The 22,968-nt window shown below is 45.3% G+C and overlaps 1 protein-coding gene across 3 annotated transcripts in view; it reads right to left on the bottom strand.

Annotated features, from left to right (window-relative positions):
* sigirr (single immunoglobulin and toll-interleukin 1 receptor (TIR) domain) overlaps positions 1-22,968 on the bottom strand; it is an 83,052-nt gene that overhangs the window by 23,221 nt on the left and 36,863 nt on the right. For 2 of the 3 annotated variants that reach the window (XM_072518968.1, XM_072518969.1), the window contains exons 2-5: positions 21,671-21,994; positions 6,718-6,925; positions 2,238-2,368; positions 1,682-1,822 (exon numbers count right to left, since the gene is read on the bottom strand). In XM_072518968.1, coding sequence (XP_072375069.1) covers positions 1,682-1,822; positions 2,238-2,368; positions 6,718-6,925; positions 21,671-21,994 — 804 coding nt within the window. The remainder of the gene's footprint in view (positions 1-1,681; positions 1,823-2,237; positions 2,369-6,717; positions 6,926-21,670; positions 21,995-22,968) is intronic. The other variant, XM_072518970.1, reaches the window with a different exon arrangement.

Here is a 22,968-nt window from a genome sequence, read left to right as displayed (position 1 = left end):
GGGCACTATATAATTGTCTTCATTGGCCTAGGCTGGGGAAAGGAAAATTATCCAGAGATCCTGATCACAACAGGCAGCACAAGTGATTAGCACTGTGGCTTCCCAGCACCAGGGTTCCAGGTTCGATTCCCTGCTGGGTCACTGTCTGTGCGGAGTCTACACGTTCTCCCCGTGTCTGCGTGGGTTTCCTCTGGGTGCTCCAGTTTCCTCCCACAGTCCAAAGACGTGCAGGTTAGGTGGATTGGCCATGATAAATTGCCATTAGTGACCAAAAAAGGTTAGGAGGGGCTATTGGGTTACGGGGATAGGGTGGAAGTGAGGGCTTAAGTGGGTCGGTGCACTGTATGTTCTATGTTCTATGCACAACAGTAAGGTCCCACCATTCGTGAGGGATTATGTTCCCGCAAAATCTCGCAAATGGCAAAATTGTGAATGATGAACATGCTTTTCAATGAGAGTCAATTTGTTCCAGCAATGTGAGGGCCGTGGTGCAGTGCCTGTATACAACAGATGGGGGAAGCCTCTGAGCAATGAAAGCCACGCACTGAAAATTTTAAGAGACATTCTAAGGAAAAAAACCGTCTCATCTCAAAAATGGCAGACAAAATTGATGAATATTTCAAAATTGAACCAAGCTGTTACTGCAGCTCTGGACAGTGAGATTCAGACATTTCTAGTTTAATGTCTCCATTCAGGCTGGACTTCAGCTGCACCCATTCCAGGTACTACTTCTCACTCTTGTGGGAAAGGTGGTTAAAGAATATATAATTAAATGTCCATGGCTAGGACTAATAGAAGGAAATCAACTTCCAGGGACTTCAATGCCATCGCCCCATTAAAATGTGCTGAGGTCTATGCTCCGTTATGGCTGCCATCTCCTCAGAGAAAAAGGAAAGAGGGAAAGGAAACGCAGATAAGCAAACATTGCACACGTGATGGGCGATGCGATGTACAAAGTACAGTTATGTGAAAAAGGAAGTCACAAAAGATAGGACTTTATTCAATGACTCCTGCTGTAATGTGCACATGGGAGCTTGATGGGATTTAACTTTTATGGAATCAAAAAATGTTCTGTTGACACGCGGATCTCTTATGGCACACACAATGAACAGCCATTTAGATGAAGGAACAAAGGGGGCTAAATCTGATCTTAACATGCTCCAGTATGAGCTAGAGCATGCAGAAGAGGAATAGCGATTGGCCAGCTGCGAAGAGACTGAGGGGATAACTTGTGATAAAAATAGTAAAATACTAGAAGTGTTCAACACATCAGGCAGCACCTCTGGAGAAAGATAATTGGTGACATTTTATCAGAACCAATCAGCTGCTCTAATGAAAGGTTATCTACCTGAAACATTGAATGAAATTTCCCAGTCTCGCCTATGGCGGGACTTGTTGAGCGAGAATGGAATATTTGGCGTTCCAGCCAAAACTCCATTCACTTTCAGTGGCACTGGAAACTCTCAGCTGCAAATGAGACACTACCTGACCTGCTGAGCAATTCCAGCAATCTTTTGTTAATACTTCAGATTTCCAATATTCTGCTTTAGCATAGTTTAATGATTTTTTTTCAGATTATTTAGCCAGAGACTCAAAGAGGCCCTGCTGATAGATTTAGGGGTAGCTATTCTTGAGCTTTTGGCTGTCAAAATCAACAACCTGAAGGGAAAAAAACACCTACCATTGACTTCAAATTCTCCGTATTTGTTTCTGTACCAGAGCTGTAGATCGAGTCGGCACTTCACATACAGTAATCCAGCCAAGAGCAATGCAAAGAGAACCAGGACAGCACCCAGTACTGCTGGCATATGGCTGGCATCGTCTACAACCAGGAAAAACACAGTCAATAACCAGTCTGGCATAGACTAACTACAACAAGCACAGTATATAAAGTGGGCTATCTGGGGCCCTCATTTCTCAGCCTACCCAAAATGAAATACTTTACTGCTCCCCGAGTACTGATGTCTCAAGCTCTGTATTTTTTTTTTAACATCTTACTGTTGTAAATGTTAATTGATTAAGGTGTGGGATGGAAGTACTGGTGAGCGGGATACTTTCCATACCAAGCACCCTGAGCATCAAACACTCCCAAGTCATTTAAAGCACAGTTAAGATCTTCCATTCTGCCCTGGAAATATGTCTAAAACAAGTACACCACGAGGATCCACACCTATCCGGAAGAACAATCTTAGTCCTTAATGCTGACACTAGTCAGAGTCTGGTAGCATTTGACTCACTTTCCCTTTGTAATGTGAAGGTTGCCGATTCCTTTCTTATGAGACAGGTAAAGATTCCATAGTCACCTTCATCTGTCACGCTGACGTTCAGAAGACTGGAGAGAAACTTCTCCGAAGCATTATTATTAAACCTGATGAACAAGGATACGAAAAGGATTTCATGACATTATCTAACAAACAAAAGCAGAGTCCAATATCAGTCTTGCCTCAGGTCTCCTCAGCTGCATTTGTCCTATTTTAACAAGAGTAATATCTCTTCTGGGGTTAATATATTACACCTGCCACCCTTCCATGTTCCCACATAATCCAGATTTTAAATTACTTCATTTTGCACTAGCCTTGGCTTACAGGTGAAACGCTCACTTCCTGAGTTAGAAGGCTTTGGGTTCATGTCCCATTCCAGGACTTGACCATTCACTCCAGTACAATATCCAGGGAATGTTGCATTGGGAGGAGGTGCTGACTTTCATTGAGGCATTAAACCAAGGCATTGTTTATCCTCTCATATGATAGAATCATAGAATACTTTAGCACAGGAAGAGGTCATCCGAGCCATAGAGTTGGCACAAGACAAGTGGATATAAAAATTTATAGTGCAGTTTTTGAAGAGCAGGAAAATTCTGGTGCCCTATTTAATATTTATTCCTCAGTCACACCAGAAAAAACATAATCTGACCATTGATTTTATTTTGCCTATGGGACATTTCTGTGTGCACATTGGTTGTTGTGTCTAGTTATACAACAACTTCACTTTAACTCAATGGTGGTGAAGCGCTAAGGGACAGTGCCCTGTTTCTCACTGATCTGAGCTTCAAAATCCATCATCAAGGCCACTTACTTCCATGTTTGCAATGCTGCTAAGCTCTGCCCACCCCACTCTACCCAGCTGAACCCTAATCCACACTCTGCCTCTAACTCACTCCCACCACACTAGAACCCTCACCCACATCTTACTCATCTCTTGGCAACTGATAAGAGAAATGGTCTTAAAATCTCTTTACTTGAAGTTGATGGCCACTGCATCATTCATGTTTGGCGTGATTCTGAGTAACCTCTTTGTGCAGATCCATAACAGAAACCAACGGCAGGTTTTAAACCAGGGAAACCTCCAGATAAACAGAGCTTCGGGGTTAATTGCTTCCCATCTAAAGCTGTTAACATTTCTCACACAGCACAGTGATTCGGCGAGGAAGGCTGGTACTTGGGATAGTGAATATGGTTTCAGGTAGGGTTGCCATCAGGAAAAAGTGTATCTGGTCATTTATCTCAGTTTTATCAGGTTACAGGCATTGGGAGGAATGGCAACGCCATTACTTCATCCTCTTTGGGTGTGAGTGTAGAAAGAGTCAACAGTTGGACAATTGAGGGAACATCTTAGCTCTGTCCAGTGCTGTTCTCACCATATGTCCTAATGCACCTTTTAGAGCTGGGGTAATGTATAATAATTAGAAATAATAATAATAATAATAACCTTTTATTGTCACAAGTATGAAGTTACTGTGAAAAGCCCCTAGTCGCCACATTCCGGCACCTGTTTGGGTAAGCTGGTATGGGAATATAACCTACGCTGCTGCCTTGCTCTGCACCATAAACCAGCTATCTAGCCCACTCAGCTAAACCAGCCCTGGAATAGGAACTGAAATAGCAACTGGGGCTGATTGTTCCCCACTTGCCCTCTGTAGCAGACTAATTGCTGTTCTGGCTGAGATCAGTTAACTCGTTACATGCCAGAGATTGAATCTAACCCATGAACCTCAGCACCTCATTGGGTATTCATTCATTTATCAGGAAGATCAATTCAGATTCCTTTTTAACAACGTGAATTGCAGCATAACACTCATATCTGGGAAATACCATAAACAGACCATAGCCAGAGATCATCTTTTGAAATCAAGTCGAATTGTAATATTAAAACATTAGGGAAGCGGAAGCTGATGATTGAATTATTCCGAATTACAGTTTAGTTCATAAAGAGGAAGGAAATTTTGTCGGGGTGTGGTGAAGCTAGGGGTGGGTGGGGGATAGAGGGGAAATGGGTGCAGGATAGGTAGTTGATCACTAAAATATTCCACAACTACATTCAAAAGGTAGACAATTAAATAAGATCAGTTTACATTATTTTTTGTTAAAAAGTCAATAGTTTGCCACCAGATCAGGCTCTCATCTCCAGTCCTCATCATGATACAATTGACAGTCAGCATTTTGGAACAACGACAAATAATGCAATGGCAAATGCAGTTTATTCTGTTCTTTGATCTAAAGAGGAACTGGCCAAATCTAAGAATGCTAAACAAGCATTGCTGGGGATATAAAATGTAGCAGGCCTTACTAGACCTTCCTTTACCTTTAGAGCAATATTGTCCAACACATTAGCCGGATGTAGCGGATTGCATTGTTGATTGGTAAATAAGAAATAAGTAACTGACACTATTTTGGGTGTATGATTTCAATTCTCACATTCGTGACACATGCATATGTACCCCAGGTTTTTTGCATGTCTATAGTTAAAATGGTTCCCAGATGCCCTTGGAGCCCTTTTGGATCAGCATTTCACTGTCTCGGCCACTGCTCACTGCACAAAGTCTTCAACTGTACACAAGTTAGCATCATTCTCATTACGTGCAGTGAGATGATATATGCGCCCCCCCCAACGAAAGATTGTCTCCCCTGACTAAATAGGAATGAAATGCCTGAGGTAACATGCCAACCTGAATTGGAAATGCTTCTGATGTGTTCCTGCTACTCCTCCACAAACTCCAAATCTGTACATTGTTTAAAAAAAAAAAAATTCTGCAGATCAGCGAATGCACGATGATATTTTAGAGGGGGGTCTGAGTGAAGCCACAAATGGCTGAAAATCCTAGCAAGACTGGGGACACAGAGATCCTGCTGATTCTAACAGGAGGTCTTGTTTTTAAACTTTACTTTTGATCTGGCAGCAGGCCAATTGACAGCCTGGCTGGCAGGTGGGGTGGTTGGGTAGTTCAGTGGTAGGAGGCAGCAGCCAAGGTCTCTTGGGGCAGTCCAACCTTGGGCCGGGGGGGGGGGGGGGGGGGGGGGGGGCGGCGGCAGCAATGGGACGTGGTGGGAGAGATCAGCAATGAGGGCGAAGGCAGGCTGGCGGCTTCCTTGAATGGGTGGGGAAGCAGTTTTGGTCCTCCTTGTCTAGAAGAACTGATGAAAGGGGAACTTATCTTGAGTAATTAGTAACTTGCCTGTCTGCTTAATTGTTGAATTTTCTGAAAAGAATGAGGGATCAGACGATGAAAGTTTGTTCTTACAATGAGTTGGTTTGATCTTGGAAGTAGATTCAATGTCAATACTGACATTCAAAAGAGAACTGGACAAGTGCTTGAAGGGAACACGTATTAGGGCTGTGGGGAAAGAGCAGGGACTTATCATAGAATTTACAGTGCAGAAAGAGGCCATTCGGCCCATCTAGTCTGCACCGGCCCTTGGAAAGAGCACCATACCGAAGCCCACATCTCCACCCTATCCCCACACGTCCACCCTATCCCCACACCTCCACCTTGTCCCTGTAGCCCCATCTAACCTTTCTTTTGACACCAAGGGCAATTTAGCCCTTAGTGTGGGAGGAAACCGGAGCACCCGGAAGAAACCTTTGCAGACACAGGGAGAATGTAACAGACTCCGCAGTCAGTGACCCAACGGGGATTTGAACCTGGGACCCTGGCACTGTGAAGCAACTGTGCTAACCACAGTGCTACCATGCTGCCAATTAATTGGGATTCATTAAATGTCTACAAAATGGTTGGCACATGCAGGATGGACAGAATAATTGCCTTCAATGCGGTAATATTTTATGATTTCCAATCCCCCATCCTTCCAATTCCTGCCCTCTGCCAACTCCGGAACCTGCCATCTAGCCTACCCGATACAAACCTGCGGTTATTATAAATTGGGGTCCAAATCGATGCTCCCTCCACTCTCTTATATCTCCTCCATTGCCCCCAGATCCTCAGAGCCGCCACTACTACCGGACTTGTGGAGTATCGGGCCGGCGAGAACGGGAGAGGTGCCGTTACCAGTGCTCCCAAACTGGTGTCTTTAAATGACACAGCCTCCATCCGCTCCCATGCCAACCCCTCCCCCACTACCCACTTCCTAATCACGGCTATATTAGCCGCCCAGTAGTAATTGCAGAAGTTCGGCAGCCCCCCCCGACTGCGCTCCAGCAACACTTTCTTCACTCGCGGGGTTTTACTCGCCCACACAAAGCCCGAAATAATCTTATTCACCCGCTTGAAAAAGGCCTTAGGGATGAAGATGGGGAGGCACTAAAAGACAAACAGAAATCTGGGGAGGACCGTCATTTTCACGGTATGTACTGTCCCCGCCAGTGATTTGAGATGGATAGTTAAGCATGGATAGATAGACGGCTCCAAGCAACAGTGCCATGTTAACTGTCCTCATGTCACACAGCAGAAAATGGGAATTATAAGTTCACACAACATATTACCTGGTCTCCTCACTGCATGTATATTTGCTACCGTTGGTGATTACATGTCCATCCTTACTCCACTCGATACTTGGGTCACACCAGTTGAACTTCTGATCATAGAACAGCTTCACCGTGCAATTCAACATAAGCCAGGAGCCAACATTAAGTGTAGAAGTCTGATTTTCAGGAGGAGACAGGAACTTAGGAGGAAGATTACAGCGACTGCCTAAACAAAAACAAAGACACATTACTACAGAACATTTAGCCACAAAACACCCGTTACTCCATCACAGCAAGTCCTCAATTGAAGTGTACTTCCAGTACTAGGGAGCCACTGCTTAAAAATAAGGGGACGCAAATTCAGGCCAGAGATGAGAATTCTTTTCTTGGAGGGTTGCCAGTCTTGGTTTTTGATAAGCAAGGGGGTGAAAGGTTATAGGAGGTAGGCAGGTCTGTGGAGTAGAAGTTATAATCAGATCAGCTATGATCTAATTTAATGGAGGAGCAGGCTCGAAGGGCCGAGTGGCCTACTCCTGCTCTTAATTTGTATGTTCATATCATGATCAATGTGGAGATTATTGTCAGGGTTCTTTTTGTTTATTCCCTTATTTCCCTTTTTTAAATTTTTACATCACTATTTTTTAAAAATATATTCTTATTCAACGATTTTCATCAAAATATAAATATACAAAATATCAAAAGAACAATCAAAGAGTATCAAAAAACTATCACATCAACCCAAACAACAACCTCTACCCTTCAGATATACCCACCTTCCCCATTTTTAACCGCACTTACCGTCCCCCCTTGCTGACCACTCAATCCTCCTTAAAGAAATTGATGAACAGTTTCCAACTTCGTGTGAACCCTTCTACCGACCCCCGCAGAGTGAACCTGATCTTCTCTAACCACAGGTTGAGGACAGGGTCTCCGGTAACAAATTAGGAGATAGTGAAATGTGATTCAGGTCTTTCAGAAGGTGGCACTGGATGGACTGGTGACGTCCTAGAATGTGGAGAAAGCCTTTGATCAGGGTGAATAGAATCATCTGATGTATATGCTGCGATGATTTGGACTGGGTGAGGACTAAATCAACTGGAAATCATGGTTTAACTGGGAGATCCACTTCAAGATACGCGACCCTAATCTCTACAAGAAATCTAGCTATGACTTCCGCAATGCCATCAGGGACACCAAGAGACAATGCCAGACTAAGCTCGAGTCACAGACCAACGACACGGACTCTCATAGGTGTGGCAAGGCTTAAAACAATATAACGGGCTGCAAAGCAAAGCGGAGTAGAATCTCTGGCAATAGCGCACCCCTTCTCGATGACGTCAATGCATTCTATGCTCGTTTCGAGCAGGAAGCCACCAATCCTTATTCAACTGCCCCAACAGCTTTGGACATACCCATACCTACCTTTACAGCCTCAGATGTCAGATTGGCCTTCTTGAAAGTGAACCCATGGAAAGCAATGGATTCTGACAGAGTCCCTGGTCATGCACTCAGATCCTGAGCAAACTAATTGCCGGGTGTGTTCACAGACATCTTCAACCTCTCCCTACTCCGTTCCGAGGTTCCCGCCTGCTTCAAGAAGACCACCATTATTTCTAGAAGAACTAGACAACGTGCCTCAACAACTATCGTCTGGTGGCCTTGACATCTATCATTAGTGCTTTGAGAGGTTGGTCATGAGACACAAAACTCCATACTCCCAGAATGCCTTGAACCACTGCAATTTGCATAACTTCACAACCGGTTCACAGCAGATGCATCTCCCTATCCCTACACTCATCCCTGGAGCATCTTGACAACAGGGACTCCTACATCAGACTCCTCTTCATTGACTACAGCTCCGGGTTCAACACCATAATCGCAGCCAAGCTCATATCTAAACTCCAAAACGTAGGACCTGGCTCCTCCCTCTGCAACTGTATCCTCGACTTCCTGACCCACAGACCACAATCAGTAAGGATAAACAACAACACCTCCTCCATGATAGTTCTCAATATTGGGGCCCCACAGACTGCATACTTAACCCCCTACTATACTCCTTATACACACACGACTGTGTGGCAAAATTTGGCTCCAAATCCATCTACATGTTACTGATGACATGACCATAGTGGGTCAGATCTCAAACAACGAAGAGTCATAGTACAGGAGGAACATAGAGAACGTAGTGGCATGATGCAATGACAACAACCTTTCTCTCAACGTCAGCAAAACTAAAGAGCTGGTCATCGACTTCAGGAAGCAAAGTGTCGTACACACCCCAGTCTGCATCAAATGGTGCCGAGGTTGGAGATGAAATGAAAATGAAATGAAAATCGCTTATTGTCACAAGTAGGCTTCAAATGAAGTTATGTGAAAAGCCCCCAGTCGCCACATTCCAGCGCCTGTTCGGGGAGGCTGGTACGGGAATACCAGATAGTTGACAGCTTCAAATTCCTAGGTGTGCACATCACTTACAATCTGTCCTGGTCCACCCACATCAAGGCTACGACCAAGGAAGCCTAACAGTGCCTATACTTCCTCAGTAAACTAGGAAATTCAGCATGTCCACATTGACTCTTTTAAAAAAAAAAATTTAGAGCACCCAATTATTTTATTTTCCAATTAAGGGACAATTTAGCGTGGTCAATCCTTCTACCCTGCACATCTTTAGGTTGTGGGGGTGAAATCAACGCAGACACGGGGAGAATGCGCAAACTCCACACGGACAGTGACCCAGGGCCGGGATTTGAAGATGGGTCCTCAGTGCCGCAGTCCCAGTGTGGAGGCCATGAGGTTGCCATGTGCCGTCCCCCACATTGACTCTTAACAATTTTTGCAGATGCACAATAGAAAGCATCCTCCCTAGCTGCATCACAGCTTGGTATGGCAACTGCTCGGCCCAAGGCCGTAAGAAACAGAAAGTCGCGAAGACAGCCCAGTCCATCACACAAACCCGCCTCCTATCCATTGACTCTGTCTACACCTCCTGCTGCCTATGTCTATGTATTTATCATATGTCCTATGTTTTCTTCATGCATGGAGTGATCTGTACGCCGAACAATACTTTTGACTGTACCTCAGTGCATGTGACAATAAATCAAAATCTATTCTAAATCTAACTACTATGTTAAATGAATTCAGATGTTGTATCATAGGCCTGTGATGGCGGTGCTCACGATATGTTTTAAGTCTGGACTCCAGAGAGGGTCCGGGTAGGGCTGCCACCTATCCCCCTTGTTCTTTGTGTTGACTATAGAACCTTTGGCGGTGGCTAACAGGCGGAACGCCCTGAAATTGGGGGTGGTGTGGAGAGAAGCAGCACAAGATTACGCTTTATCCGAACGATGTGCTGCTGTTTGTGTCGCCAGACGTTGCGGTTCCTGCTATCATTGGCGTGGTAGATAGATTTTGTGCCTTTTCCGGTTATAAGATCAATTTTACAAAGTCAGAGGATATGCCGGTGGGAGAGCTGAGGGGCAGACCTTGCCCCCCCCCCCCTCTAATTTTCCCCTTAGGTGGTCCCTATTGGAGTTTAAGCAGCCGGGTGTGTCCCCTTCTTTTAGCAGTTTATATGGGGCCAATTTCCCTCAGTTGGTTGCTACTATTAGGTGGGACTTGGCTCGTTTGTCATCCCTGCGTGTTTCATGGCTGGGCAGGATTGCCTTGGTTAACATGAACATGTTGTCCAGATTGTTATATCCCCTGCAAATGTTGCCAATTTTGTTGTCAGCTAAAGGAGATTAATGAATGATCAGTTTGTTGATCTGGAACTAGAAGAAGCCTCGCCTAAAGTTTGCCAAAGTCCAGCTCCCAGGGGCTAAAGGTGGTCTGGGTGTCCCGAACATTAGGGTGTAACACGTTCCTCCTCCCGAAGGATTGGAGAATTGCTAATGTTGTCCCTTTGTTTAAGAAGGGTAGCAGGGATAATCCAGGGAATTATAGACCTGTGAGCTTGACGTCAGTGGTAGGCAAACTGTTGGAGAAGATACTGAGGGATAGGATCTATTCACATTTGGAAGAAAATAGACATATCAGTGATAGGCAGCATGGTTTTGTGCAGGGAAGGTCATGTCTTACAAACCTAATAGAATTCTTTGAGGAAGTGACAAAGTTAATTGATGAGGGAAGGGCTGTAGATGTCATATACATGGACTTCAGTAAGGCGTTTGATAAAGTTTCCATGGCAGGTTGATGGAAAAAGTGAAGTCGCATGGGGTTCAGGGTGTACTAGCTAGATGGATAAAGAACTGGCTGGGCAACAGGAGACAGAGAGTAGTGGTGGAAGGGAGTGTCTCAAAATGGAGAAAGGTGACCAGTGGTGTTCCACAGGGATCCGTCCTCAGACCACATAAATGTGATATACATAAATGATCTGGACAAAGGTATAGGTGGTCTGATTAGCAAGTTTGCAGATGATCCTAAGATTGGTGGAGTTGCAGATAGCGAGGGGGACTGTCAGAGAATACAGCAAAATATAGATAGATTGGAGAGTTGGGCAGAGAAATGGCAGATGGAGTTCAATCCAGGCAAATGCGAGGTGATGCATTTTGGAAGATCCAATTCAAGAGCGGACTATACGGTCAATGGGGAAAATTGATGTACAGAGAGATCTGGGAGTTCAGGTCCATTGTACCCTCAAGGTGGCAACGCAGGTCGATAGAGTGGTCAAGAAGGGTTACAGCATGCTTGCCTTCATCGGACGGGGTAAGAGTCGGCAGGTCATGTTACAGTTGTATAGGACTTTAGTTAGGCCACATTTGGAATACTGCGTGCCGTTCTGGTCGCCACATTATCAGAAGGATGTGGATGCTTTAGAGCGGGTGCAGAGGAGGTTCACCAGGATGTTGCCTGGTATGGAGGGTGCTAGCTATGAAGAAAGGTTGAGTAGATGAGGATTGTTTTCGTTGGAAAGACAGAGGTTGAGGGGGGACCTGATTGAGATCTACAAAATTATGAGACGTATGGACAGGGTGGATAGCAACAAGCTTTTTCCCCCCAGAGTGGGGGTGTCAATTACAAGGGGTCACGATTTCAAGGTCAGAGGGGGAAAATTTAAGGGTGATGTGCGTGGAAAGTTTTTTTTGCTTAGGGTGGTGGGTGCCTGGAACGCTTTGCCAGCAGAGGTAGTAGAGGTGGGCACGAAGGCATCATTTAAGATGCATCTAGACAGATATATGAACGGGCAGGGAACAGAGGGAAGTCAATCCTTGGAACATAGGCGACAGGTTTAGATAAAGGATCTGGGAGGGCCGAAGGGCCTGTGCCTGTGCTGTAATTTTCTTTGTTCTTAGGTTCATAAGGGACTGGGTTTGGAAAGACTCGACTTCCATTTGGCTTAATATTGAGGTAGTCAGGAAGTAGTTTCCCTGGGAGTTCTCAACATCAACTCTGGATCTCATGAAGTCTCAAGGCTTCAGGTTAAACAATGGCAAGGAAATCTCCTGCTCATTAACACGTACCGTCCACCATCAGCTGATGAACCAGTACTCCTCCGTGTTGAACACTACTTGGGAGGAAACACTGAGGGTAGCAAGGGCACAGAATATACTCAGTGGGGACTTCAATGTCCATCATCAACAGTAGCTTGGTCGTACCGCCATAGACTGAGCTGGCCTGGTCCCAAAGAACTGCTCGACAGGGACTGCAGCAGGTGGTGAGGGAACCAAGAGGGTAAAACGTACTTTTTCTCATCCTCACCAATCTGCCTGCTGTAGATGTATCTCTCCATGACAGTATCGGTAGAAGTGACCACCGCACAATCCTTGTGGACACAATTGAGGATACCCTCCATCGTGATGTGTGGCACTACCACCGTGCTAAATGGGATAGACTTCGGACAGATCTAGCAACTCAAGACAGGGCATCCATGATGCGCTGTGGACCATCAGCTGCAGCAGAATTGTACTTAACCACAATTGGCAACCTCATGGCACGGCATATCCCCCACTGTATCATCACCACCAAGGCAGTGGATCAACCCTGGTTCAATGAAGAGTGCAGGAGAGCATGCCTGGAGCAATACCAGGCATACCCCAAAATGGAGGGGTCAACCTGGTGAAGCTTCAAAACAGGACAACTCGTATACCAAAGGGCATAAGCAGCTAAGTAATAGACAGAGCTAAACTATTCCACAATGAACACATCAGATCTAAGCTCTGCAGTCCTGCCACATCCAGCGGTGAATGGTGGTGGACTATTAAACAGCTCACTGGAGGAGGAGGCTCCACAAATATCTCCATCCTCAAATAATGGAAGAGCCCTGCACATCTGTGCAAAAGGCAAGGCTGAAGCATTCAGCCAGAAGTACCGAGTGGATGATCCACCCACCGTCTCCTCCAGAGGTCCCCAGTATCACAGATGCCAATTCAGCAAATGCGATTCACTCCACGTGATATCAAGAAATGGCTGAAGGCACTGGATACTGCAAAGGCTATGGGCCCTGATAACATTCCAGCAATACTACTGAAGACTTGTGCTCCAGAATTTGCTGCACCCCAGCCAAGCTGTTCCAGTACAGCTACAACACTGGCATCTACCCGGCAATGTGGAAAATTGCCCAGATATGTGCTGTACACAAAAAACAGGACAATTCCAACCCAACCAATTACCTCCCTATCAGCCTACTCTCCATCATCAGCAAGTGATGGAAGGAGTCATCTCCAATGCTATTAAGTGTCACTTACTCAGCAATAACCTACTCACGGAGTTTGGGTTCCGTTAGGGTCACTCAGCTCCTGACCTCATTACAGCCTTGGTTCAATCATGGGCACAAGAACTGAATGCCAGAGATAAGGTGAGAGTGACTGTCCTTGACATTAAGGCAGCATTTGACCAAGTATGGCATCAAGGAGCCCTAGCAAAACTGGGGTCAATTGGAATCAGGGGCAAAACGCTCCGCTGGCTAGAGTCATACCTGACACAAAGGAACATGATTGTGGTGGTTGGAGATGAATCATCTCAGCTCCAGGACATCACTGCAGGAGTTCCTCAGGGTAGTGTCCTGGGCCCAACCATCTTCAGCTGCTTTATCAATCATCTCCCTTCCATCATAAGGTCTGAAGTAGGGATGTTTGCGAATGACTGCACAACGTTCAGCACCATTTGCGACTCCTCAGATAATGAAGCAGCCCATGTCCAAATGCAGCAAGACTTGAACAATATCCAGGCTAGGACTGACAAGTGGCAAGTCACATTCATGCCACACAAGTGCCAGGCAATGACCATCTCCTACAGGGAGAATCTAACCATCACCTCTTGACATTGAGTGGCATTACCGTTGCTGAATCCCTGACAATCAATATCCTGGGGTTACCATTGACCAGAAACTGAACTCCAGAAACTAAACTCCAGAACTGGACTAGCCATATTAATACTGTGGCTACCAGAGAAGGTCAAAGGCTAGGAATCCTAAGGTGAATAACTCACCTCCTACCTCGGCCCACTCTCTCCCCCCACCCCCCTCCTCCCAAAGCCTGTCCACCTACAGACACACGTCAGGAGTGTAATGGAATACTTCCCACTTGCCTGGATGAGTGCAGCTCCAACAACACTCACAAAGCTCAACATCATCAAGGACGAAGCAACCCGTTTGATTACTACCCCTTGCGAAATATTCAATCCCTCCATCACTGGCAAACAGTGGCAGCCGTGTACCATCTACAAGATGCACTGCAGTAACTTGCCAATGTTCCTTACGCAGCACCTTCTAAACCATGACCCCCCCATTTAGAAGGACAAGAGTAGCTACCTGGGAACCCCACCACCCGGAGGTTCACCTCCCAAATCACTCACCACCCGACTTGGAGCTATATCAATATCACCGTTCCTTCACTGTTACTGGGTCAAAGTCCTGGAACTCCCTCCTTAACAGCACAATGGGTGTACTTGCACCTCAGGGACTGTAGCATTCAAGAAGGCAGCTCACCACCACCTTCTGAAGGGCAACTAGAGATGGGCAAAAAACGCTGGCCTAACCAGCGATGCCCACATCCCGTAAATGAATTTTTAAAGAAAATTTGCAGCTTGTAAGAAAATCCTATGCTGCTAGATCAGCGACAAATATCCTTGAATTCGAAACTGGCATAAAATGGTTATGAAATGTATTCCTATGGAACCCGTGACATCTGTGATCCGTTCTAAGTCCGATGAATTCCATAAAGTATGGGATTCCTATCTTAATTTTAAAGGCACCACCTCATTAGACTTATTCCCGTTGGGTTTTCCATGAGCCATTTTGGAAGTCTTATTCTCGCAATACAGAAAGGTGCGTGGCCTGAGCTGTCATCCTTTCGTATTTATATAGCTTTATAGAATCATAGAATTTACAGTGCAAAAGGAGGCCATTCGGCCCATCGAGTTTGCACCGGATCGTGGAAAGACCACGCTACACAAACCCACACCTCCACCCTATCCCTGTAACCCCACCCCACCATTTTGGACACTTAGGGGAATTTAGCATGGCCAATCCACCTAACTTGCACATCTTTGGACTGTGGGAGGAAACCGGAGCACCCGCAGGAAACCCACGCAGACATGGGGAGAACGGTAGCATTGTGGATAGAACATAGAACATAGAAAATACAGCACAGAACAGGCCCTTCGGCCCACGATGTTGCGCCGAACCTTTGTCCTAGATTAATCATAGATTATCATTGAATTTACAGTGCAGAAGGAGGCCATTCGGCCCTTTGAGTCTGCACCAGCTCTTGGAAAGAGCACCCTACCCAAATTCAACACCTCCACCCAACACCAAGGGCAATTTGGACATTAAGGGCAATTTATCATTAGCCAATTCACCTAACCCGCACATCTTTGGACTGTGGGAGGAAACCGGAGCACCCGGAGGAAACCCACGCAGACACGGAGAGGACGTGCAGACTCCGCACAGACAATGACCCAAGCCGGAATCGAACCTGGGACCATGGATCTGTGAAGCAATTGTGCTATCCACAATGCTACCGTGCTGCCCTTAAGAACAAATAAATCTACACTATATCATTTTCCCGTAATCCATGTACCTATCCAACAGCTGCTTGAAGGTCCCTAATGTTTCCGACTCAACTACTTCCACAGGCAGTGCATTCCATGCCCCCACTACTCTCTGGGTAAAGAACCTACCTCTGATATCCCTCCTATATCTTCCACCTTTCACCTTAAATTTATGTCCCCTTGTAATGGTGTGTTCCACCTGGGGAAAAAGTCTCTGACTGTCTACTCTATCTATTCCCCTGATCATCTTATAAACCTCTATCAAGTCGCCCCTCATCCTTCTCCGCTCTAATGAGAAAAGGCCTAGCACCCTCAACCTTTCCTCGTAAGACCTACTCTCCATTCCAGGCAACATCCTGGTAAATCTTCTTTGCACCTTTTCCAGAGCTTCCACATCCTTCCTAAAATGAGGCGACCAGAACTGTACACAGTACTCCAAATGTGGCCTTACCAAAGTTTTGTACAGCTGCATCATCACCTCACGGCTCTTAAATTCAATCCCTCTGTTAATGAACGCGAGCACACCATAGGCCTTCTTCACAGCTCTATCCACTTGAGTGGCAACTTTCAAAGATGTATGAACATAGACCCCAAGGTCTCTCTGCTCCTCCACAATGCCAAGAACTCTAACGTTAACCCTGTATTCCGCATTCATATTTGTCCTTCCAAAATGGACAACCTCACACATTTCAGGGTTAAACTCCATCTGCCACTTCTCAGCCCAGCTCTGCATCCTATCTATGTCTCTTTGCAGCCGACAACAGCCCTCCTTACTATCCACAACTCCACCAATCTTCGTATCGTCTGCAAATTTACTGACCCACCCTTCAACTCCCTCATCCAAGTCATTAATTAAAATCACAAACAGCAGAGGACCCAGAACTGATCCCTGCGGTACACCACTGGTAACTGGGATCCAGGCTGAATATTTGCCATCCACCACCACTCTCTGACTTCTATCGGTTAGCCAGTTCGTTATCCAACTGGCCAAATTTCCCACTATCCCATGCCTCCTTACTTTGTGCAGAAGCCTACCATGGGGAACTTTATCAAATGCCTTACTAAAATCCATGTACACTACATCCACTGCTTTACCTTCATCCACATGCTTGGTCACCTCCTCAAAGAATTCAATAAGATTTGTAAGGCAAGACCTACCCCTCACAAATCCGTGCTGACTATCCCTAATCAAGCAGTGTCTTTCCAGATGCTCAGAAATCCTATCCTTCAGTACCCTTTCCATTACTTTGCCTACCACCGAAGTAAGACTAACTGGCCTGTAATTCCCAGGGTTATCCCTAGTTCCTTTTTTGAACAGGGGCACGACATTCGCCACTCTCCAATCCCCTGGTACCACCCCTGTTGACAGTGAGGACGAAAAGATAATTGCCAACGGCTCTGCAATTTCATCTCTTGCTTCCCATAGAATCCTTGGATATATCCCGTCAGGCCCGGGGGACTTGTCTATCCTCAAGTTTTTCAAAATGCCCAACACATCTTCCTTCCTAACAAGTATTTCCTTGAGCTTACCAATCTGTTTCACACTGTCCTCTCCAACAATATCGCCCCTCTCATTTGTAAATACAGAAGAAAAAAACTCATTCAAGACCTCTCCTATCTCTTCAATTGCTTCACAGCTCCAGGGTCCCATGTTCGATTCCGGCTTGGGTCACTGTCTGTGCGGAGTCTGCACATCCTCCCCGTGTGTGCGTGGGTTTCCTCCGGGTGCTCCGGTTTCCTGTACAGTCCAAAGATGTGCAGGTTAAGTGGATTGGCCATGATAAATTGCTCTTAGTGTCCAAAATTGCCCTTAGTGTTGGGTGGGGTTACTGGGTTATGGGGATAGGGTGGAGGTGTGGGTTTGTGTAGGGTGCTCTTTCCAAGAGCCGGTGCAGACTCGAATGGCTGAATGGCCTCCTTCTGCACTGTAAATTCTATAAAACGTGCAGACTCCGCACAAGACAGTGACCCATGCCGGGAATCGAACCTCTGACCCTGGAGCTGTGAAGCAACTGTGCTACCCACGGTATCCTCTTTTCCCCCTTAATCTGTATCTGTTTTTGGATTGATGCATTATCAAAACTGGAGGCACTAGATCATTACGTCTATTGCTCTAAATTCATCCCGTCTCGGTGGTTCCTATATTTGCAATAGTTCTTGTTCTACACTGTCCTTGTTTTGCATTGATTATTAGTGTTTTTTTATTCTTTGTACGATATTTGTAAAATATAATTTAAAATCTAAATTAAAATTTTTTTTTTTTTTTTAATACACTGACCTGCAGTACAGTACTTTTTGACTGGTCAGATTGTGCCTCGTGGCAGAAGTTGGTTGGTGCAGGTAGCAGCTAAAATCCCAGGATTACCTGCACCACCCAACGCCTGCCACTGGATGGAGCCTAGGACCTCAGTCACAGTTGAGAAGTCAAGCCAGGAACCAGAAGAGGTGCAGCTGAAGAACAGACTTTTATTATAATAATCTTTATTGTCACAAGTAGGCTTACATTAACACTGCAATGAAGTTACTGTGAAAAGCCCCTAGTTGGCACATTCCAGCGCCTGTTTGTGTACATAGAGGGAGAATTCTGAATGTCCAATTCACCTAACAAGCACATCTTTCAGGGCTTGTGGCAACTGGACACAGACACAGGGAGAACACGTGCAGACTCCACACAGACAGTGACCCAAGCCAGGAAACGAACCTGGGGCCCTGGCGCTGTGAAGCAACAGTGCTAACCACTGTGCTACAGTTTTTAGGGACTAAGGTAAGAAGAGGGCTGAGGAGAGATACAAGGGCGGGAATCGGCAACGACTGGTAGTCGGAGGAAGAGGTACTGAGGGCCACAGCGGGAGCACCGCAATCATGGAATTTCCAGTGTAGAAGGAGGCCATTTGGCCCATTGAGTCTGCAATGACCCTTGGAAAGAGCACCCTACTTAGGCCGACACCTCCATTCTATCCCCGTAACCCCACCAACCTTTTGGACACTATGGGGCAATTTAGCATCGCCAATCCACCTCACCTGCACATCCAACTATGGGAGGAAAACAGAGAAAACCGACGCAGACATGGGGGAAAAAGTGCAAACTCCTGACAGACTGTCACCTGAGGTCAGAATTGAACCTGGGACCCTGGAGCTCTGAAGCAGCAGTGCTAACCACTGTGCCACCCCAAAGAAAGATCATGTGAGCTGGCAGGCTACATAAGAGAAAGTCTGTGGCAAATGACGTGACAGTAAAGTGAAACTGGCAACATTAAATGGATATATTGACGCTATGTTATTAATATTAAATTGAAACAATGTTAAATAAGCCAACATTAAGACTTACTGTAGAGATTTAAAATACCCTTCCACAAGAGAGTGGGATCTACAGATCTATTTTGCAGAGAGAGGGCAAGACACTTTCTGACTGCTAGTATGCAACCAAGTCAGGAGTGGCCCACTCGTCTGTCATATCCGTCATAAAATACAGCCTGACATTTGAGGAACAAGTACACCGAGGTTTCCTTAAACAATAAAAAAAAAATCTGCACTTCTGCCTTTTCTGCATAAAGAATCAAAACTAGAGATGTATCTGCACTGAATAGGTTGATTTATTTTACTTTTAACAACTCTCCATCTCCTGCAGGCATATTTATCTGCAGTTCGAATTGCTCTCTAATAATTCATGTTCATGGGTGTTCACACTAAACAAGTGGAAGGTAATACAATAAAGGACCAATTTTTGACATCCTGTTTAAACATGTGCTACATGACAGAACAACTGAAAATGCGTACTCATAGATTCCCTACAGTGTAGAAGGAGACCATTCGGCCCATCACGTCTGCACCGACCGCCCTACCTGGGCTAATTCCCCCGCCCTATCTCGTAACCTCACCTAATCCTTTGGACACTAATGGGAATTTAATAATAATAATCTTTACTAGTGTCACAAGAAAGCTTACATTAACACTGCAATGAAGTTACTATGAAAAGCCCCTAGTCATCACACTCCGGCGCCTGTTTGGATACACAGAGGGAGAATTCAGAATATCCAAATTACCTAACGCCGTGTCTTTCGGGACTTGTGGGAGGAAACCGGAGCACCTGGAGGAAACCCACACAGAGGAGAACGTGCAGACTCCACACAAACAGTGACCCAAGTCGGAAATCGAACCTGGGAACCTGGAGCTGTGAAGTAACAGTGCTACCCACTGTGCTACCATTTAGCATAGCCAATCCACCTAACTTGTACATCATTGAACTGTGGGAGGAAATCGGAGCACCCGGAGGAAATACATGCAGACAAAGGGAAAAGTGCAAACTTCACAGAGTCACCCAAGGTCAGAATCTAACCCGGGTCCCTACGCTGAGAAACAGCAGTGCTAACCACTGTGTCACCACTGGTCTTGAACAAAAAGACTCATTTATTCTCACTCTCCTTCTCAACAGAGGACATTGGATTGTGCACAGTGCTCAACAATGCAATAAGGACAACCATACAGTCCAGAAGACTGCACTATCGATTCCTGATCCACTTTAATTCAGCAATTTCAGCCAGGCAATGGTTGCTGATGTCCAATTGTGTATTCTGACCTGGTAGATGGAAGGAGGAATGGGATGCACGATGGCGCAGTGGTTAGCACTGCTCCCTACGGAGCTGAGGACCGGGTTCTATCCCGGCCCTAGGTCACTGTCTGTGTGGAGTTTGCACATTCTCTCCTTGTCTATGTGGATCTCACCCCCACAACCCCTGTGCAGGTTCGGTGGATTGGCCATGCTAATATTGCCCCCTAATTGGAAACAAAAAAATTGGGTACTCAATTTATTTTTAAAAAGATGGATGGGGAAAGATGCTAAACCGACCTGCTCCTACTTACTACCCAGTGATTTTGCTGGGAATTGTTCATGCAGCGGTGGGTTGGGTGAGCGCATAGATCATGTTCAGGTACATTGCCTTCCTATAGCTTGCAGATAAATGAAGTGTGACTACTTGAAGAAACAATTGTGAGGGTGGTGATAGCAGCGCAAGCAGACAAAATCTATACGATATTCGATTCTGCAGAAAAATCGCAAATTCGAACTCCGATTTCTTTGTTCATTAGCACAATCATCACAAGGTCACATCACCGCACTATTTCTATACATAGATCACTACCAAGACTGGCGTTGATCCTCAAAGCAAACAGGCAACAAACTCTTTAGGCAACCACAAATATAACAGTAACTAGTATCCTAATGACTAAGTGGTGAGGTCTAGGACAATAGGAAAGGTGGGTTGAAGCATGAGGAATCCCGCAGAGGTAATCAGTGACTACTTTAACATAACACATTTAGAATCAGCGTTGAAGTTATATTAGATTTGCATTACATTTAGCAGTGCACAGAACTGAAAAAAGAACTAGGAGGTTTATCCCAGCATCTCTAATAATGATGCACCAACATGGACACCATGTATACTGAGACTACATCACAACCCGCCGTTTAAAGGGACTAATAAGTATTACCTCTACCCACCTTCAGTGGTAAAGGTAACGGTACAGAACTGTGTAAGGGACCAAGCGTCTAGAGTGGAAAGTGTTTCGATTCTAAATTGGTGAGTCTGTGTAGTTAGGAGCAGGACATCTTTACATTTCTCACGCCAACAGTCAGGTCTCAGTCTATCAACCCACTGAACACGAGAGTGTTTGATACCAACAATCTTGTCGAAGCCACCGTGGTTTGGATGACATCAATTTAATCAAGTAAAATGTGTGCACAAGAGCATTGCTTTGGTTCAAGATTCTTTCATTTACCAAACGGGATAATTCAATGAAGCGAGCAATTCTCTGGCCTGAGCAAAGATATCCAGATATCTTTGTGATAGCGGAGAATATCTAACGAGAATGTTGATACACGGACTCACCAATTTAGAATCTAAACGCTGTCCTCCTCAGGCACTGGGTCCCTGAGACTTGCTGATTTTATAAACCATTTAATCACACTGAGCTGCAAAATCCTCACCTTCCAATCGGAGTCGCATGGTGAAGGAATGAGACCTCTGGCCTTTCAAGCTGACAGTGCAGGTGTAATTTCCAGCATCAATATTGTGGAGGGCATGGAATGTGAGAAATGCAGTCCCATTTGGGTAGGTGGTGTTAATTATGCGAGAACTCTGGTTAATATTCAAAGGAAGACAATTCTTGCTCCATTCAACAGTGAACCCGGAGGGAGGCTGTATTAGCTGCAGCAGCTCCTTGTTCAGAGGACAAAACAAGCGATGAATCAGTTCCTGCTTTGTCCACACATAATGGTCATAGAAGCGGTCAGCATCAACACATGAGAAATCTATCAATATTTATTAAAAAAGGAAAGAAATGTCAGTGCCTCAGGTTTTATAAAATTGTACACAATTCAACATCAACCAGATTTGAATATAAAACCAGACTAAATTTTCAGTTGTTTAGCTCTTGTGCTATATGCATCCTGCTTCACCTGTGCCACAGTCACCCCTGTCAAAGCCTTGGAACACCACCAGGCATGTCAGAACTTCAGTTGATCCACAAACCATGCTCGAGCCAAGCCTAACAGCTGAGGGTATTAGCTAACTACATGTGCCAGACCTGTGCCAAACACCCAACCAAACCAAGGCATTCCAATCAATGCATTTGATAAGTAATTCAATTTTTGTTAGCACACAATCTAATATTGCCACCAAAATATGGAGGGGAGTGGACAGCATTCACTCTCTCCAAAACCACCATCCAATATTCAGGAGAACAGTACTGGAGGAACAGAAATTTACTCCAATTAAATATTGGGATCACCAAAGCCATTGTCACAAACAACACCATTCCCTAGCCATTGGCAAACGTCACGGGACTGAACCAGGCTGTCGGCAACCTTGGTTCATACCTCACTCCAAGATGTGCTTGATTACATATCTATGCCATCAACAAGACCAGCTATTTCCACCTCCGTAACATTATCTGATTCCACTCTTCATTCATCCTTTGTAACTTCTAACAAACTCCTGATCAGCTTCCCACGATCTACCCTCCCTAAACGTGATGTCATCCAAACCACTGCTAACTGCATCCTAACATGCATAAAATCCCATTCACCTCACCCCTGTGTTGAGCTAAACTAGCTATTGATTAAGCAACACTTTGATTTTAAAATTTTCATCCTACGAGTCAAATCCCTCCCATATCTCACCCCCTCCTGATCTCAGATTTCCTCCACTCCCACAATCCTTCAACAGATCGCTGTTCCTCTATTTCTGGCCTCTTGGACTCCCTGATTTTAATTGCTCCACCTTT

The sequence above is a fragment of the Scyliorhinus torazame genome, chromosome 10 (genome assembly GCF_047496885.1).
Source record: "Scyliorhinus torazame isolate Kashiwa2021f chromosome 10, sScyTor2.1, whole genome shotgun sequence".
Lineage (NCBI taxonomy): Eukaryota > Metazoa > Chordata > Chondrichthyes > Carcharhiniformes > Scyliorhinidae > Scyliorhinus > Scyliorhinus torazame.
The sequence above is the reverse complement of the archived record's forward strand: the minus strand, read 5'-3'. Positions and strand labels throughout refer to the sequence as shown.